Below are 20,266 nucleotides of genomic sequence, written 5' to 3'. Positions count from 1 at the left end.
TTTTTTATTCATTCTAAATTTGAAAACATATTTTTATTTTATACCTATATTTACCATTGTTGCATATAAGCTCATTGCACTCGTTGATATGTTTGCTACAGTTTACAGCCAAAACTAGCTTTTTATGTGTAATAGAAGAGGAGTTACGAGCGTCGATCAGTCGAAAGTTTTAATAGAAAAAAGCAAAAAGCTTTGGAGTTGGACAACGAAAAAATTGATTGTTATTAATGTAAACGATTCATTATTAATACGATTTTGTGGACACTTTCTACTGATCACTTGATATTATGGGTACGTAAAGATCAAAGATAGTCAAAGTAGCGGTTAAATGGAGGTGGCATTCAAATAGAGGGAGGCTCCATTTTTCAACCCTTTCCTCATAATGGCGATCAAATAGAGGTGTCGTTCAATTAGAGGGGCGTTCAATTAGAGTTTTTACGGTATGTGATCGGAACAATTTACTCTTACTAGTAGGCTTAGCGCTCTCACCCTACAAGGCTTGTGGTGTTGATGGTAGTGGCTACAAAAATATTTAAACTGTTGGCCTCTGTTTCAAAAAGTTATTTTTTGCTGAGCTGTAAGCATATCTGCTTTTGAAACTGAGGTAACCTCCTAACTATTCAAAAGCTACAATATTTAAATCATAAAACTCTGTTCGTTATTCTGATACAGCTCAGTGCAGTAGCTCAACGCTTACATCTGATATTGGTAACTCCCTAGTATCACAACAGCATAGACTTTCAGTAGCAAGAAGACTAGGTAAGTGTTAATTGAGACAGAAGTAGTTTAAGAAATAGTGTAAGAACACTTTCTTGAAACTTGTAGAAACATTCTAACTAAAGCTAAAAACTGTTACAATAGATGAGTTTTTCCGTTCCTTGTTCATGTCCAACATGTCTAAATATGCAATTTGTTTTGTGATCCCTTGAATATGTCTGAGTGAGCACCGCCATCTCATTTACAGTCTGTTCTATCAGAAGGCAAGCAGGCATATATTAGTGATGTCTAGCTACCAGCACCATATTTGAAAAAGAGAAATGACAGCAATCTCGTTGCTACGCTATCACACACAATGCATGTTAATGTATTGAAATTTTTGTAATGACCATGGAAAGATTGTGGAAACCTTTCAAGCTGCAAACAAACATTTTATGACCAGGAATAGAATTTTTATTTACACATTTATGTATATCAATGTGTCATTCTATAGTTTCAACATCTCTTACACTTTTATAACCGTTTTATTTAGGTCAGTATTTGCATGTACCGGTAAACGCTTGAAAATTGCTTTAAAAATTTTGGTTATTTTAGTATATTTTGCAATATATAATATGGTAATTTTTAACTCATCATCACAATATGTCAATATTATTTGCTATCCATCAGTTTAACCATGGCTCTCAGATTCACACATCTCTGCAATTCACTTGGCCGAGCGGTTTGTCAACCATGCAGTGTTCTCCGCTATTCAACAGCGCTTAAGGTGACTGATCCATCTGAGTTGGTTGTGGAGAGACTCGACGGAGATCTAGCTGGTAATGGACATACTCGTACTCCCTTGTTGAATCGTTCTATCCATTTGTAGACATTTCTTGTGTTCATACTCTTACTCCCATACACTTACTCTCATACACTTACTCCCATACACTTACTCCCATACGCTTACTCCCATACGCTTACTCCCATACGCTTACTCCCATACGCTTACTCCCATACACTTACTCCCATACGCTTACTCCCATACGCTTACTCCCATACGCTTACTCCCATACGCTTACTCCCATACGCTTACTCCCATACACTTACTCTCATACACTTACTCTCATACGCTTACTCCCATACACTTACTCCCATACGCTTGCTCTCATACACTTACTTTCGTACGCTTACTCCCATACGCTTACTCTCATACACTTACTCCCGTACGCTTACTCCCGTACACTTACTCCCATACACTTACTCCCATACGCTTACTCCCGTACACTTACTCCCATACACTTACTCCCATACACTTACTCCCATACACTTACTCCCGTACGCTTACTCCCGTACACTTACTCTCATACACTTACTCCCATACGCTTACTCCCATACGCTTACTCTCATACACTTACTCTCACACACTTACTCCCATACGCTTACTCCCATACGCTTACTCTCATACACTTACTCTCATACACTTACTCCCATACGCTTACTCCCATACGCTTACTCCCATACGCTTACTCTCATACGCTTACTCTCATACACTTACTCCCATACGCTTACTCTCATACACTTACTCCCATACGCTTACTCTCATACACTTACTCCCATACGCTTACTCCCATACACTTACTCCCATACGCTTACTCTCATACACTTACTCCCATACACTTACTCCCATACGCTTACTCCCATACACTTACTCTCATACACTTACTCTCATACACTTACTCCCATACACTTACTCCCATACACTTACTCTCATACACTTACTCTCATACACTTACTCCTATACACTTACTCCCGTACACTTACTCCCATACGCTTACTCCCATACGCTTACTCCCGTACACTTACTCTCATACACTTACTCCCATACACTTACTCTCATACACTTACTCCCATATGCTTACTCCCATACACTTACTCCCATACGCTTACTCCCGTACACTTACTCCCGTACACTTAATCCCGTACACTTACTCCCATACACTTACTCCCATACACTTACTCCCATACACTTCCTCCCGTACGCTTACTCCCATACACTTACTCCCATACACTTACTCCCATACATTTACTCCCATACACTTACTCCCATACACTTACTCCCATACGCTTACTCCCGTACACTTACTCTCATACGCTTACTCCCATACGCTTACTCCCATACGCTTACTCCCATACGCTTGCTCTCATACACTTACTCCCATACGCTTACTCTCATACACTTACTCTCATACACTTACTCCCATACACTTACTCCCATACGCTTACTCCCATACGCTTACTCTCATACACTTACTCTCATACACTTACTCCCATACACTTACTCCCATACACTTACTCCCATACGCTTACTCCCATACGCTTACTCCCATACGCTTACTCCCGCACACTTACTCTCATACACTTACTCCCATACACTTACTCCCATACGCTTACTCCCGTACACTTACTCTCATACACTTACTCCCATACACTTACTCCCATACGCTTACTCCCATACGCTTACTCTCATACACTTACTCCCATACACTTACTCTCATACACTTACTCCCATACGCTTACTCTCATACACTTACTCTCATACACTTACTCCCATACACTTCCTCCCGTACGCTTACTCCCATACACTTACTCCCATACGCTTACTCCCGTACACTTACTCTCATACACTTACTCCCATACGCTTACTCCCATACACTTACTCCCATACACTTACTCCCATACACTTACTCCCATACACTTACTCCCATACGCTTACTCCCGTACACTTACTCTCATACACTTACTCCCATACGCTTACTCCCATACGCTTACTCCCATACGCTTACTCCCATACGCTTACTCCCATACGCTTACTCTCATACACTTACTCCCATACACTTACTCTCATACACTTACTCCCATACGCTTACTCTCATACACTTACTCCCATACGCTTACTCTCATACACTTACTCCCATACGCTTACTCTCATACACTTACTCCCATACGCTTACTCTCATACACTTCCTCCCGTACGCTTACTCCCATACGCTTACTCCCATACGCTTACTCCCGTACACTTACTCTCATACACTTACTCCCACACACTTACTCCCATACACTTACTCCCATACACTTACTCCCATACACTTACTCCCATACGCTTACTCCCGTACACTTACTCTCATACACTTACTCCCATACACTTACTCCCATACGCTTACTCCCATACGCTTACTCTCATACACTTACTCCCATACGCTTACTCTCATACACTTACTCCCATATGCTTACTCTCATACACTTACTCCCATACGCTTACTCCCATACACTTACTCTCATACACTTACTCTCATACACTTACTCCCATACACTTCCTCCCGTACGCTTACTCCCATACACTTACTCCCATACGCTTACTCCCGTACACTTACTCTCATACACTTACTCCCATACGCTTACTCCCATACACTTACTCCCATACACTTACTCTCATACGCTTACTCCCATACGCTTACTCCCATACGCTTACTCTCATACACTTACTCTCATACACTTACTCCCATACACTTACTCCCATACGCTTACTCTCATACACTTACTCCCATACACTTACTCTCATACACTTACTCCCATATGCTTACTCCCATACACTTACTCCCATACGCTTACTCCCGTACACTTAATCCCGTACACTTACTCCCATACACTTACTCCCATACACTTACTCCCATACACTTACTCCCGTACGCTTACTCCCATACACTTACTCCCATACGCTTACTCCCATACGCTTACTCTCGTACACTTACTCTCATACACTTACTCCCATACGCTTACTCCCATACACTTACTCTCATACACGTACTCTCATACACTTACTCCCATACACTTACTCCCATACGCTTACTCCCGTACACTTACTCCCATACGCTTACTCCCATACACTTACTCCCATACGCTTACTCTCATACACTTACTCCCATACACTTACTCCCATACACTTACTCCCATACACTTACTCCCGTACGCTTACTCCCGTACACTTACTCTCATACACTTACTCCCATACGCTTACTCCCATACACTTACTCTCATACACTTACTCTCATACACTTACTCCCATACGCTTACTCCCATACGCTTACTCCCATACACTTACTCCCATGCGCTTACTCTCGCACGCTTACTTCCGTATGCTTACTTCCATACGCTTACTCCCATACACTTACTCTCATACACTTACTCTCATACACTTACTCCCATACGCTTACTCCCATACGCTTACTCCCATACGCTTACTCTCATACGCTTACTCTCGCACGCTTACTCCCGTACACTTACTCTCATACACTTACTCTCGTACGCTTGCTCCCATACGCTTACTCTCATACACTTACTCCCATGCACCTATTCCTACTTACTGCCATGCACTTTAGATATTCTGCTGTGTAGTTTAGCCCCATTCACTCCTTCGACATGAAATATCTTATTGTATCTCTCTGCTCTTCCATTGTGCAACTTTCTAGACAGTCAGCCATCTCAAGCATGTGACTACAGGAAGCCGGGTGGCTGTTAGGAGTTGTCTTTGCTTGCAGAAATGTCCAACTGTATTAGATGGTGTTCAAAGCATTATTTTTTAGTGTAAACAGTATTTTATAAAATCAATAGTGTCATTACTTATTGCGTACTCGTACTTTGCTCATGACATTCGTATGTCCTTACAAGCATCTGAACAATTCACTTTCATATAGGTTTAAGTTTTTTTGTAGAATAAGTTTCATTGTGTTTATTTATAAATATCATTTGTTATGTGCTTTGCAGGCACTGTTGTTATTGGATTGAACAGACCAAAGGCTGTTAATGCATTCAGCAAGAACTTGTTAGCTTTGGTAAATTCTATTTTCATCTTTTAAAATCTTTAACCTAATGATTGTTTTATGGTGTTTGTTTTTATTCAGCAGAAATATTGAAGACATAGCCAGTTTCTCAATAACACAGATTCACAAAACAGATTTGATAATCGCATCATTAAGACACATTTTGGAGTCACTTTTTCTTGCATTGATTTCAGTTTGGCAATGCAGTGGAAGACATCAAGCATGACTCCAGTCTGCGAGCAGTTATACTTAGAAGCATGGCCCCAGGCATGTTCTGCGCAGGTAGGTTTATTATAGTATAGTTACATGTATATAGGTTTAGCTTGCAGTTTCGGATTGTCTTTAGAAATACTATGAACCTCACACCTCAATCAGTCCTGCTATCTTTCCTAAAGTTCCACACACTGTCCATGATGTTTGCTATATCAAACATATATATCAGAGAAGATTATTCTAGTAACAATATAATGTACTGGTAGCTTTACTTAGGCAGTTGTCTTGTAAATTGTTTCGTCTGCATCACTGTAAGTGTTTTTAAAATGGTCTTTGGAAGTTGGCAATGTTGCAACAAGGTTCCACTGCCTCCCTGCTTGTAGCCTTAGCTTATTCTTAGACCATGGATAATGGGCATAGGATCCGATCTGGTTTGTGTAATAGAATTGCTTTTTAGTGCTCAGTCATTTGTGTAACCTATTCAGCTGTTTGCAGAATAATATACACGGGCTCACAGGCTAGACAGCGAGTAGAGTAGTTTTACTCACCCTACACTCTAATTATTTCAAGATATGTTGAGTCTAATTATTTCACTTCTCGTTCCAACTACCATGTTGAATACCTACTCGCCCTCTGCTAGACCTACATTGATTGATACTTGTTGGTAAACCGGTGAACCGGTTGATCATAAACATCACTCACAGCACTAGAACCCAAAACCCAAACTGTCTTGCACATTGTTATTGTCAGCCTAATGGTGCACAGGCTGTCATGGAAGGTCATAACTTATTCCTACACATAGACCTGCTACTGTGTCGCTATGGCTGTAGCACAAACATGTAAAGTAGCTATTATCTGCCCTAGCTGCTCTGGTAGAATAACTCTTTATGCCGATGATGGTGAGACAGTTCAATTGTTGTATTTGTGTGGTTTTTTGGGAATGAGCTGATAATTACGACCATTTGCAAAGAGTCTGGCAACTTGTCTAGCCTTTCGCTTATTCTTATGTGCGTCCTTTTTGCTCGGTAACAAATGTACCGCAGCAGAAATTTTTGGTATTTAAAAGAAGTAAGTTATGTACCTTGTACAACTGCTATAAGTGTTTTTGGTATTTAAAAGAAGTAAGTTATGTACCTTGTACAACTGTTATCAGCGTTTTTAGTATTTAAAGGAGGTAAGTTATGTACCTTGTACAACTGTTATCAGCGTTTTTAGTATTTAAAGGAGGTAAGTTATGTACCTTGTACAATTATTATCAGTGTTGAAAAGTTCGTGGCAAAGGTTTTTCTAACATTGACATTTTGAGAGTTATGTTACAATCTTCAGGTGCTGATTTAAAGGAAAGGGCGACAATGACACCATCAGAAGTGGGACCATTTGTCTCGAGTCTTCGTGCCATGTTGGCCAACTTTCAGCAACTACCTGTTCCTACAATCTGTGCTATAGATGGAATAGCTGTAGGAGGGGGAATGGAGATGTCTCTCACATGTGATATTAGAATAGCCTGTGAGTCTACATTTTCTCGATATACTTTTTATTGACTTCTGTGGTGACAATATTAGATAGATATTGCTATAATCATTTACCACAAGGTATGCTAGCAGTTAGATATTGCTATAATCATTTACCACAAGGTGTGCTAGCAGTTAGATATTGCTATAATCATGTACCACAAGGTATGCTAGCAGTTAGATATTGCTATAATCATTTACCACAAGGTATGCTAGCAGTTAGATATTGCTATAATCATTTACCACAAGGTGTGCTAGCAGTTAGATATTACTATAATCATTTACCACAAGGTGTGCTAGCAGTTAGATATTACTATAATCATGTACCACAAGGTGTGCTAGCAGTTGGATATTGCTATAATCATTTACCATAAGGTATGCTAGCAGTTAGATATTACTATAATCATTTACCACAAGGTATGCTAGCAGTTAGATATTGCTATAATCATTTACCACAAAGTATGCTAGCAGTTAGATATTACTATAATCATTTACCACAAGGTATGCTAGCAGTTAGATATTGCTATAATCATTTACCACAAGGTATGCTAGCAGTTAGATATTGCTATAATCATTTACCACAAAGTATGCTAGCAGTTAGATATTGCTATAATCATTTACCACAAAGTATGCTAGCAGTTAGATATTACTATAATCATTTACCACAAGGTGTGCTAGCAGTTAGATATTGCTATAATCATTTACCACAAGGTGTGCTAGCAGTTAGATATTACTATAATCATGTACCACAAGGTGTGCTAGCAGTTAGATATTACTATAATCATTTACCACAAGGTGTGCTAGCAGTTAGATATTACTATAATCATTTACCACAAGGTGTGCTAGCAGTTAGATATTACTATAATCATGTACCACAAGGTGTGCTAGCAGTTGGATATTGCTATAATCATTTACCATAAGGTATGCTAGCAGTTAGATATTACTATAATCATTTACCACAAGGTATGCTAGCAGTTAGATATTGCTATAATCATTTACCACAAAGTATGCTAGCAGTTAGATATTGCTATAATCATTTACCACAAAGTATGCTAGCAGTTAGATATTGCTATAATCATCCCGGGGCTCTTCAAACTATTTAAATCACTTGCCACTTACATAGTTTAAAACTATGAAATACATGAATGTTCTTTTTATTAGTTTTCTGCAGTTCAAGTTGATACAAAGCATTCAAGTGTTTTTTTAATCTTTTAGTATTTTGCTTAATTCGAGTGAAATACGGTTCTTTTTTATGTGCAGAGTGAAGCTCTATTTAATAAGTATCATACCCAACAGAGTGCCCAACAAAGTGCAAAAGAATTATTTTGGATGGTTTGGTTAGCATAAACCAACTAGTTCTATTGTAAACTAGATGATAGCAGTTTTTTATCAGGATATGTGATACGTGTCATTAGCATCAAAATATTTCAGGTCGTTGATCATGGCTTTGTTCACAATTGCCAGCATAAAATTAAATAGTGGAAAGAGTATTTCTTTAATAGTAAATCTGGTGAGTAGGACTTTTTCAAGTCATAAAAATTATCCAAGTTGCAAAAGAATAGTAATACTATGCTTTCTGTTTGAAATATGTTTTATTTGCTTTCATTGTCAGTGTCTACCATCTGAATGGTGCTGTTACAGGTCACAAACACTTGCTTGCTATAAACTTCAAGGTACTGGCTGTTGTAGCATACTGACACCATTAATTCATATATGAATCTGTGTAACTTGGAACTGAGTATCTATATTTGCATTTCAAAAGCTTCTTGCCTATTTCAAAGCTAATAGGAGTAACAGTTTAGTGTTAATGACGAAGGCCAAAAAAGTTGAAGTTGTTGTTTAGAGACGTTTGCACAGAGTTTGGAAGGATTCTTGATGGTATTGGTTTATACCAGTTTTAACCCATTTAACTTGGCCCACAACCCCTAGCTTGTGTTTAGTATTACTACATAATTGAATTAACTGATCTACATGTATATCTTTAGATGCTTTGCCATATGTTGCAAACCCTTCATATAAAAACAAAAATAAAGCAAAAGTTGGACATTTAAAAGTTTGTATTATGAGCTTCTGGTAAACTCTACAGTATGTCGGTTAAACGGTCCAACCTTTCGATTTACAAAACTGACGATTTGCGGGTCGTATCTACCTCAGATAAAATGTTATACAAAATTTTTGAGACTCTAAAGAGCATAATAATTTCAGAGGTAAGATAGTTATAGTCTTGCTATAGTATCACTCATTTTGCAGTAGATTTGCAGGTATATCTGTAGACTTGATCACGCACTGGTTTAGCAGTCATCGTTTTGTTGATTGTTTCAGCGAACAATGCGAAGCTGGGACTTGTAGAGACCAAACTGGCTATAATACCAGGAGGGGGCGGTACACAAAACATTACAAGACTGGTTGGACCTGCAATAGCCAAAGAACTTTTGTTTACAGGTAAATCAGTTAGCTTTCTATTGTTGTTCATTTTACTTCTTTTAACATGCTCTTTTCCTGTTGCAGTTTTACATATTGGTGAATTCTGTGGGTTTTTAAAATTGTAACCATTGTTTTACCCAGTGCATGCAGTTTTTTTGTGCTAATTAAATTAATGTTTTGGCTTCTATGTATAGAACATTATTCTGTAGCCGTGTTGTTGAATATTTATGCTAGTACAGAGAGACTCCTACAATTTAACTAATCCATCCCGGAACGTTTACGTTGAACAGTAAAATACATGCAAATTGCCTTATCCGTTCTAAGGTGTTCATAAACTTTTCATAAACCGCTTTAGCCCTTCAAAAAGGAAAAAACCAGACTTGACTTGTTACTTTAGTGACTCTACAGTAATTATTATAATTATAATAATTATAGTTGTTATTGGTTAATATCTGCAACATTACTCTTGTTTCCTAACACTACTACTCGGTTTAGGGTCCATGATTGCGGTAATTTTACGATAGGTCAAAAGGGGTGCACACCTTCAATGTCAATTAAAATCAAATGCTTTCACTTCTCTTACAGCAAGATTGTCCTAGTATCTGGTTTGGAATGTATGGATGATGACAATGAATAGGTGTTCTCATAGGTTGAGATTTGCTTGCTTTGCTTTATTCATTTAATTGTGCCCTGTATACAGAAAAATGATGTTCACAAATGTTAAAATAAACAGGGTGATTAGTAAAAAAAACAAAAAACAGGCAAATGCATTAGTTGAACTGAACATACATGTATGGTACCAACACTCACAATAGTTGGGAGATCCGCTCCAAATACTAGTACAACTTGCCCCAGAAGGTGAGATATATTAGCTGTTGTGATAGACAACTAGCTGTTGCTGGAAAATAACAATTGAGCTCATTTTAGCGCGTTTACAAAGGGTCATTAAAAGAGTTCAAAATTATATGTAGTAGAAAAAATAAACTTCCTGTTAATGCAGGTGTTCTCACTCTCAAGGGATCCTCACAAACTAGCTAATGAACATTGTTTGACTATAGAATGCTTATATTAGCTGAAGTCATAAGTAATCTAACAGCTTTTGGTAAAAATCTTGGCTTGTTAGTTTGTGTAGAGATAATACCATTGCTTGTAGCAAACCTAAAACAAAGGTCGAGGCTGGAAGAGAAAATAATAAATATTGTACTTTTCTAAAATAATGTAAAACAGAAATATATCTTTACTGTAATAAGAGCAGTGTCTCTCCGTCGCCAGGGTCAGAGGTTAGGATAAACAACAGCTTTCAATTAAACGCTAACTCATGACATTCAGTTTTGATAGACCAACACTTTAGCACCTGCACCAATCGACCACCTTTAGGTATTTATGAATAATTGTGCAGCCACTTAGGTTATGCACTTTATAGGCACACTTGATGAAGTCTCACAGGACACTAGAGTGCCAGGGTACTACTCTATATAGTCTGTGAATCTATTGTTTGTCTTCTGTCGTCGCTGTGTCTAGCTATAGTGATTAAATTCTTGCAATGAAAAATTCCCTCTGCACTGGAATTAAACTATAATGGCTAAACATAAGGCTAAGCCATTCTTACCTGATTTAGCTCATATACAGTATCCTTATCGCGATTAAAGCGAAGTATGTATGTTTTGTTGTTTGTTCTTTTTTTAAATAAAACTCATTTCAAAATTCATTGTTTATTTTTCTTTATTTGTAAGTTGCAATTGTGCCATTTCAATTTCAAATGTTCCAATACAGCGCAACTGTAATAGCACAATTTCCATCTTCAATTTTCGGTTATTGCAAGGGGCAATCGCTAAAAATTGTAACACTAAAAAATGTTCACATGGACATTCTTGAGTAAGAATGGCCTCTACATTCTCTCTCGGTTCAAACAGACAATGTACCCTCAAGCGCTTCACTGATGTACTTAATTTTTATATCTCAGTTTTTTATTTTTACATTCGTGACTGTATCGACTATCGAGAGGTGCCGGTATAGTCGTATTCAAAATTTTTATAGATGCTATTGCAGCAACAGTAACCTTTTTTAAAGACGTACATCTATGTACTCTTTGTTATTAATAATTCAACATATTCGTGATTTTTATTTTGTTTTATTAGTTCGCTTTATTTGTATCAGTATTAATTCACTTTTCGTTGTAACCATTGTAACAAGTCAAAACAGACTATTTAGCCATTACTTGCTAATTATTTCACATTTAAACACCTTTACAGTTGTTTTAGTTTTTCTCTTAATTTATTTGAACTGCACAAAGCATTTTACTCATGATATGAAGTTTTAAAGTCATGATGTATATGTTAAATAAAAATAACTTTTCTGTGAAAAGATTTTTTTGTTCCCAGGCAACGCCGGGCATTAATCTACATGTATATATATATGTATATTTCTCAGAGTATGTATGTTTTCTGTTTTGGGTATGTCCAGCCATAGCTATTATTAGAGTAGCTGTAGCTGGACAACCCTGACTCGATGTCATTGCATACTGTCATTAGAAGCCTAGCGCTTATTAGCAAGGTACTGGAATTTTCCATTGGCAATGTGCCAGGCCACTTGGCAATAGCCTGCCTCTTGCTGGAGAGTTGCCTGCCAGCAATTGGCAAGCAACTCTCATTACTTGTCATTGTTTATAAGTTGATTTTAATACCATTTTCCATTGGCAATGTGCCAGGCTAATAGCAAGCAAGCGGTAGCCAACTCTCATCATTCTCATTGTTTATAAGCTGATTTTTAATACCCGGGCAACGCCGCGAGGCATAGCTAGTGTATATATAAATCTCAAAGATAGTCGTTTGTCCAGTTCTAGCGAAAAGGTTTTAAGAACAGAAACTACGCTTTGTACTGGATTTGAACTAGGAAGATAGCAACCGCAAGGTTACAGACATGTTCACCCACCCACAAGGCTAAGCCATTCTTATCATTCATAGCTATTTCATCTACAGTATCGCTGAATGAGGATGCACTTTTTATTAATAATTAATAGTACCTTTCGCGTTTGTTTTGCTTTCTTAAAGTCATTTTAAAATTCATTACCTATTTTTAATATGTAATTTTGAAATGTAACGTTTCAATTTCAAATGTCTTATTATTAGCTCCCAATTTTTTGTTCTTCCTCGTGGCAATCGCTAAGAACTATCAAATTTAAAACTTTTACATGTGAACTGTTGTATTATCTCGATTAGGAATTGCTTCTACATTCCCTTTCCGTTCGGTCAGACGAGGCATTGGACAAAAAAGTTCGATATCTTATTGTACCAGTATCGAGAAGTACCAGTATCGTCGTATTCAAAGTTGGATGGACAGCTTCGGTTACAACAGTAACCATTTTATACACACAGTTTTATGTAATTATTATTATTAGTTCGAAATATTTGTGATTTTTATTTTGTTTTCCCAATTCGTAATAATTGTATCAGTGTCAAATCATTTTTCATTGTAATCATTTTAGCAAAACAAACTGTCTAGCTATCACCTGCTAATTATCTCACATTTAAACACCTTTACAGTTGTTTTATTTTTCTTTTAATTTATTTGAACAGCACAAAACACTTTTCTCATGATATTAAGTTTAAAAGTTAGAACCGTAAATGTTGTACGTATATGTTGAATAAAAACAAAGTTTCTGTCCAAAGACTTTTTTATTACCCGAGTATTCAGTACTCGGGTACTTCAGGTGCTCTAGTATATATTATAGAGATAACACTAAATGTCAGTCTCTCTCGTGAGTGCCGCAAAAGAGGAATTATACTTTTAGCGCTAACTATGGGACTCATTATTCAAATCCAATTTGAGAACTTGCACTGACTTGGCCCTTTATGTTATATGAAATTTCTTAAGAAAACGAAGCAAAAACTTAACATTAATTCTTTATGTTATGTAGAATCATAGATCTATAAACCTAGATTGGCCACTAATAGCTATTCCCATCGGTTGCCTTGTCAGACTTAAATAGCACGACGTAACGTCATTGTATTGTACCTCATGCTTGACTGCACTGTTGTTTACAATGGAGCTAATGGGAAGAAGGTAACAAAATCACATTTATTTTCACATAAAAACCTTCTTGGATACATAATCCAGTGAACCAAAGCAATTCTGTGATAATATCTGATAACCACCATAGATTAAAACTATAAAAGCTATGAATTGTACACAAATCATGAGCCATCAGGGCTTTATTTGCCACCTTCTCCTATCCCGATTCTCTCTTTTCCCCTTCTTCAAAGAAGAAGTTAGAAGGGGAAAAGAGAGAAGGGGGAAAGGAGAGGGGGGCAAATAGCCCATCCACTCAAAGAGCCAGACCCTGGCTAGGTAAATAGACTAATATCATGCTAAACTAAACATGACTAAATATGATGAGTATGCAAGTATGTCTTAAGTCAAAAATGAGACAGAATGATTATTTTACAGCTGGCTATGTAGCTGGCTAGAACACCAAAGCTGAAGTGTAATGATTGTATCACTAGCATCGTGGATGTCACCAACTTTGATGTAAACCAAGCAACGAATTCCCTAATCACAGTTAAGAATCGTGGTGGCTTGACTTTGTCTTTGCCTGTGGCGATTGAGGTTTGCAACCATAGTGAGAAAGCGACGAGAGTGTTGCGTAGTAGTGCTGGGTTGGTGACAAACTTTCCTAGGCTAGCACTAATTGCCACCATGGAGAAGTTGCTGAGGTTCAACATCATGCTATTGTTTAAGTGTAATCATCAAGCTAGTAGCCTAGCTCGTGAGATAGCAAAGAGATATATTTCGATTAGGGCGCATTATGAAGCTAAGAATAGAGCTGGCACGGGTAGCTCGTCTGGTCTTGACCCACCGGGTCAGGGGTGCCCGGGTCGGGTCACCAGACTCTCGGGTCTTCCTACACAAAGACACGGGTAGGTTTATGGCTAAACAACAGCGGTTGTATATCGCTTTTTAAGTGCGATTGAAATTGAGTCGCATATAGTCCTAGCGCGGAAGGACCAGGCGAAATAAAACAAGGTGAGTCAAGACCATATTTTTACGTCTGCGACAATAGTCTTTGGACTATAGGTTTCACAACGTTTTTCGGCAAGAAATAATCAACATGTCGATGGTCTGGGAGTTCATGAAGAAGCCAGTCACGAAAGGCAAATACCAAGTTATTTGTACAATATGCAAAAGCAAGTTAAAGGTTGACTTGCAACAAAATTCACATTACAGTTATTTGGTATCATAAGATTCACCATGTCTTACTCTGTTGTGTTGTAGGTGTGAAATATATGGGAAGGTGATTACAAGCTCTTAAAAGCTCAAAAACGAACAGTTAATCGCAGCCACACGAGACCGCCGTAGTTTGGATTCGCTTTCCAAAATGGCTCAAATGGGACGTAGCTGTTACAGAATGGTTTCTGTTTACACTTTCATGCAACCTCATTCGTCGAAATATTTTCACAAATATACTTCACGCATTCAATAAAACCATGTCTATTGTTCTTACGCGTCTGTTTTATCGTCATTGTAATGCTGTCACTTTTAGCACTGATATCTTATAACTTACCGTAAAAAATTGTTAAACTTTTTAACCTTAGCTCGAAGGAGTACATATCATTGTCTGATAATCATGACAAGTCTGTTGGTCACCTGCGATAATCGAAAAGTGCTGCAAAAATGATTTTCGAAGTATTGGGTCACGGGATCAGATTACGACTTGACGATTGAATAATGCCGAAACAAAACTGTAAAGTAGCGAGCATCTATACTTGATACGGGGTATTTGGTGAAACCCGAAGTGTTTGTCATAAACTATTGCTATGATAAGTTTTATATTGAGCTTTTTAATGGCTTTTCAATTCACGTGAGAACATCACGTGACAAGACGATAACCAAACTGTAATGACTACGTCAGAGAAATAAAGAGATTCCAATCTACGGCGGCTTTTCGTTTTTGAGCTTTTAAGAGCTCATAATCACATTTCCACGTATTTGGCACCTACAACACAACAGAGTAAGACATGGTGAATCTTTTGATACCAAATAACTGTAATGTGAATTTTGTTGCAAGACAACCTTTAAGCTACAAAGAAGAGTCCACCTCAATACTATTGAGGCATTTACAACAAGGGCATCCTGAGGAACTTAAAAGCGCGTCTAAGAACCTTCAATCCAGCAAATTTATTTTATTTTTAGTTTCTTTCACTAATACCAGAAGTTTTAGGGAAGTGATGGATTTTTGCTTTCCACTATGCTGGGTTATCTATTTCTATATTTGTAAAGTATTTCTTAACTAATCTCTTGTTGATTATAATAGCAGTTGAAAGTAAAATCTGTAATAAAAACACTAGCCAAATCATGCCATTAATCTATCACCTATTGAATAGCATTGATCCACCAATGTCTAGCCATAAATTGTAGATTGCATTTATAAACCAAGCCACAGAATATAATGATTGGTGTGATAATGGTTTCTTTTATCTTAGTTTAGTGATGTCACAACATTAGGCTGTAATAGAACTATCTCTTAACCTTAAATGAATAAAAAATCGGTGTGCTGACCCGGTCCGACCCGATCTTGGCCCTAATGCTGACCCTGAGTTTGGTCCGACCCTGCATTCCTTGGTCTCGTTCCAGCTTTAGCTAAGAAAGCCATTGATTCCATTTCCCTGATCAGATCAAAACTTCACAGGCTCATCATATTTAGTCATGTTTAGTTCAACATGATATTAGTCTTTTACCTAGCCAGAGTCTGGCTCTTTGGGTGGATTGGCTATTTGCCCCCCTCTCCTTTCCCCCTTCTCTCTTTTTCCCTTCTCACTTCTTCTTTGGAGAAGGGGAAAAGAGAGAATGGGGATAGAAGGTGGCAAATAAAGCCCTGATGGCTCATGATTTGTGTGTAACATTTCATAGCTTTTATAGTTTTAATCTATGGTGGTTATCAGATATTATCACAGAATTGCTTTAGTTTACTGGATTATGTATACGAGAAGGTTTTTATGTGAAAATAAATGTGATTTTGTCACCTTCTCCCCATTAGTTCCATTGTTAACAACAGTGCAGTCAAGCATGAGGTACAATACAATGACGTTACGTCGTGCTATTTAAGTCTGACAGGCTTTTTCCCTATTGGCCAATCTAGGTTTATATATCCATGTGTAGAATTCACTTTATGGAAAGTATACGTTATATCAGCATCTACTGTATAAATCTTTTTATAAATTTAATACCAAATCTTTTTTCAAGTGTCTGACTCTCTCCAGATTGCCGTTAGTCTGTTTCAGAGTTTATCACAGACCATTGTTCTTGGTAGTCAATATACAATAATAAAAATATCTCTATTGTTTATTTATCCTAGGTAGAGTGATTGATGGTGATGAGGCTCATAGGCTAGGTATAGTGAACCATGTGGTGCCACAAAATGAGGAAGGTGATGCAGCCTACAGACGGTCACTCATGTTAGCCCAGGAAATTGTACCGCAGGTAGATTTATAACAGCTGCAAGTTTATTTCAATCATCTTTCACTTGGGCCTTACCACCCCAATTAGCTAAGGGTTTCACCCATTAGATCACTGAATGTACGTAAGTATTGTTGGCTCTATTCAATTAGGAAAGCTTTATAAGAAGAAAATAAACGGCAAATTCACTAATGAATGTATTAGTTTTGACTTGACCAACTTGTCAGAGTTAATGAACAGAAAACAGTATGACACGCTTGGTTAATTGCGCACCTTCTCTTATAGTTCTTCAGTCATTTCTGTAAAAAGAATACTGAAAAAGACATGACTCACTTCTGTAACTAACTTTGATCGTAACTGGAAATAGTTCAATCATTGTCATAGGTATATACTGTTGGTCATCCCTTTGCGCTTGGCTTTACAGAAACACTAAATTGATAGCTGTTTGTGATTTTGAAGCTCATGGTCATTGTATTTCACTTTTAGTAATTTGATGAAGGCTGCATCTATGTGACTGTTTGATGTCTATATGAGCAGTCAATAGATATCAAAACATGCACAAGAGTGTATCTATCTAGTAATTGTTCAGCATGGACTCATTTTTTATAGTTTTCAATGGATTGAAGTTAGCAATAAATGTATTATACCTACGAATACCCTGGCAGTCTAGTGAGCTGTGAAAGATCGTCCGGCGTAATAAGTATCTGCATAACTATTCAGAAATGCGGTAAGGTGGTCGAGTGGTGCAGACGGTAGCTTGCATGGCTGCTAAGACGAATGTCAGACTTTGAATCTCATGTGATGTAATGTTTTTCCCAACATCCAATTGTGGCGTCGGACATACGGACAGACACGACTCCTACTAATAGTGAAGATTTTAGAAGAGGCTTGTATCCTGGAAGTCTACTGTTAAAGATGGTCAGGTGTGCCAATGAAGCGCAGATAATAAATATCGGTATAATCATACACAGCTGATCATGGCAGATTGGTGTAGTTGTTAGACTGTCAGACTTTCATGACAAAACTCATGAGTTCGAATCTTGTTCATGGCAATCTTTTCCTCAACATCTCACCGCAGTTTCAGATGGACACAGCTTTTATTATTATGGTAAAAATTTGCCCACCTACTCTGTTCCAATATTACCTACTCTGACGTACTGTAGCATGACTATTCCTGTAGTGGTGTGTTAGTCTCCGCAACGAAGCTTTTATGAGGCAGACCAGTTATATTATTTTGATGTGAATTATCGCAATTAGTGGATTCCGCTTACATTACTCAGTATTCTTAACTTGACAGGGTCCAATAGCACTACGAGCTGCTAAACAAGCTATCAACACAGGAAATGATGTAGGCTTGGCTACAGCACTCACTATTGAGCAGCTCTGCTATGCTATGGTATGTTTATATTACACTATTGGTGTAGATTGCTGGTATGCTGTTTGTGTCATATATGCCCCACAGTTAAGGTATGGCCACACGTAACGATTTTATCGTTGGTTCCGACCGAAATCACGAAGTGAACGAAAAACACAGAATTATTCGGCCGAAATACACAGAATTGTCAGAGGTGTGCATGCACTCCGAAATCAGCGACAAAACGCTTTTAATTGGCTAAACAAATTATTAGCGAGCACGATTCTAGCAGCTTTCGCAATTTATATAGTCCAAAACACCTAACAGGACACGCAAGAAAAACACTAACGCAATTTGCCATAGTAAATACGATACAACTGACTCTATTGCGCCACTGTTGGTTCTTTATCGTTTGAACAGAATGGCTGCAAATCGTTTCTCTCTCAATAATAACAAATTTGCGAAAAAGGATGCAAAAAGACTTGGCATCTTCACTCTGCCAAATCGCGTTAGTATTTTTTTGCATGTCGCGTTAGTATTTTTTTGCATGTCGCGTTTTGTGTCTTGGACTATATAAATATCAAAACTGCTAGAATCTAAAAGCTTTTCGTCAACGATTTCGGTGTGCATGCACGGGTCTGACAATTCTGTGAATTTCGGCCGAATAATTTTGTGTTTTTTGTTCATTTCGTGATTCCGGTCAGAACCAACGATAAAATCGTTACGTGTGGCCGTACCTTAAGAGAGGTACATTAATGCTGTTCATGGCTTAGCGGTCTAGAACATCAGACCTGCAAACAACAGGTTGGGGGTTCAACTCCCCAAAAGGCCATTTGTGGTGACAAGAGTGACATCCAAACTTAAATTGCACTCTGCAACTGGGCATGTCTCCACTCATCAAGATTTCCTTGCCACTAGACTCAGACATATTCTGACAAGACCATAGAGACATTGCTGGTGTGACAATGCTTTTAAAAACATGAACATGTTTGTTTGCAGTAAGCTAAGGAGACATACTCGATCTTCAGGGGATTGCTTACACAGTAAATAACTTAAAATAGTTTAATCGTTGTCATAGGTGTACCGGTGGTCATACATTTGCATCCTTTCTTACTACTCTTATGGGAAAAAAGGTCGCTGACTCGTGTGTTTAACAGATAAGAAAAATGCTGTGGATGCCTGGGCAATCATCCGATCTGAACTATAAAGTTTTAGATATGCATTATAGATTTTTATAAATGATGCCTCTGTTCAACAATAGCGTGATCTATGCAGGATATTGCACCTTAAGCTGCCTCATTTGCTCTATTCTCTATTCAGATTGAGGGAAGGGGAAGGTTCTCTTTCCGTTCCTTGCCTCCAGCTATTTGTATTGAATTATATTAACTTCATTTAAGCATGATTGCTCTCTTTGTTTAGTCTTGTCAAAGCATGCCAGTTCTTCATTTGCGGCTCATCATAGTAAACTGCACAAACTCTTGCACTTCTGTTGCTAGACAATTCCTACAAAAGACAGAATTGAAGGCCTGACAGCATTCCGAGAGAAAAGGAAGCCACAGTACACTGGTGAATAATTCATGGCAGCTTCGGTCAAGAGTTTGCTATTGCCCTTCTATGACATTTGACCTCTCATGAACCTTTTTGTAACTTATTCATATATTGGCTGATTAGATGCACTTCTAGTATATATATTGTGTACAATAAAGCATCTACAGATTTATGGTAATCATTGAGAA

The 20,266-nt window shown here is 37.8% G+C and overlaps 1 protein-coding gene across 1 annotated transcript; it reads left to right on the top strand.

Annotated features, from left to right (window-relative positions):
- Window positions 1-225: 225 nt before the first annotated feature.
- Window positions 226-20,250, top strand: LOC137393110 (methylglutaconyl-CoA hydratase, mitochondrial-like). The gene is made up of 8 exons (XM_068079527.1): window positions 226-1,535; window positions 5,521-5,588; window positions 5,771-5,858; window positions 7,116-7,295; window positions 9,623-9,742; window positions 17,076-17,200; window positions 18,474-18,572; window positions 20,027-20,250. The coding sequence occupies exons 1-8, from the start codon at window positions 1,394-1,396 to the stop codon at window positions 20,102-20,104; spliced, it is 900 nt and encodes a 299-aa protein (XP_067935628.1). The 5' UTR covers window positions 226-1,393; the 3' UTR covers window positions 20,105-20,250.
- The last annotated feature ends 16 nt before the right edge of the window (window positions 20,251-20,266 follow it).

Source organism: Watersipora subatra, chromosome 4 (assembly GCF_963576615.1).
Source record: "Watersipora subatra chromosome 4, tzWatSuba1.1, whole genome shotgun sequence".
Taxonomy (NCBI): Eukaryota; Metazoa; Bryozoa; class Gymnolaemata; order Cheilostomatida; family Watersiporidae; genus Watersipora; species Watersipora subatra.
Note: the sequence above shows the minus strand (reverse complement) of the source record. Positions and strands in the feature narration are given on the sequence as shown.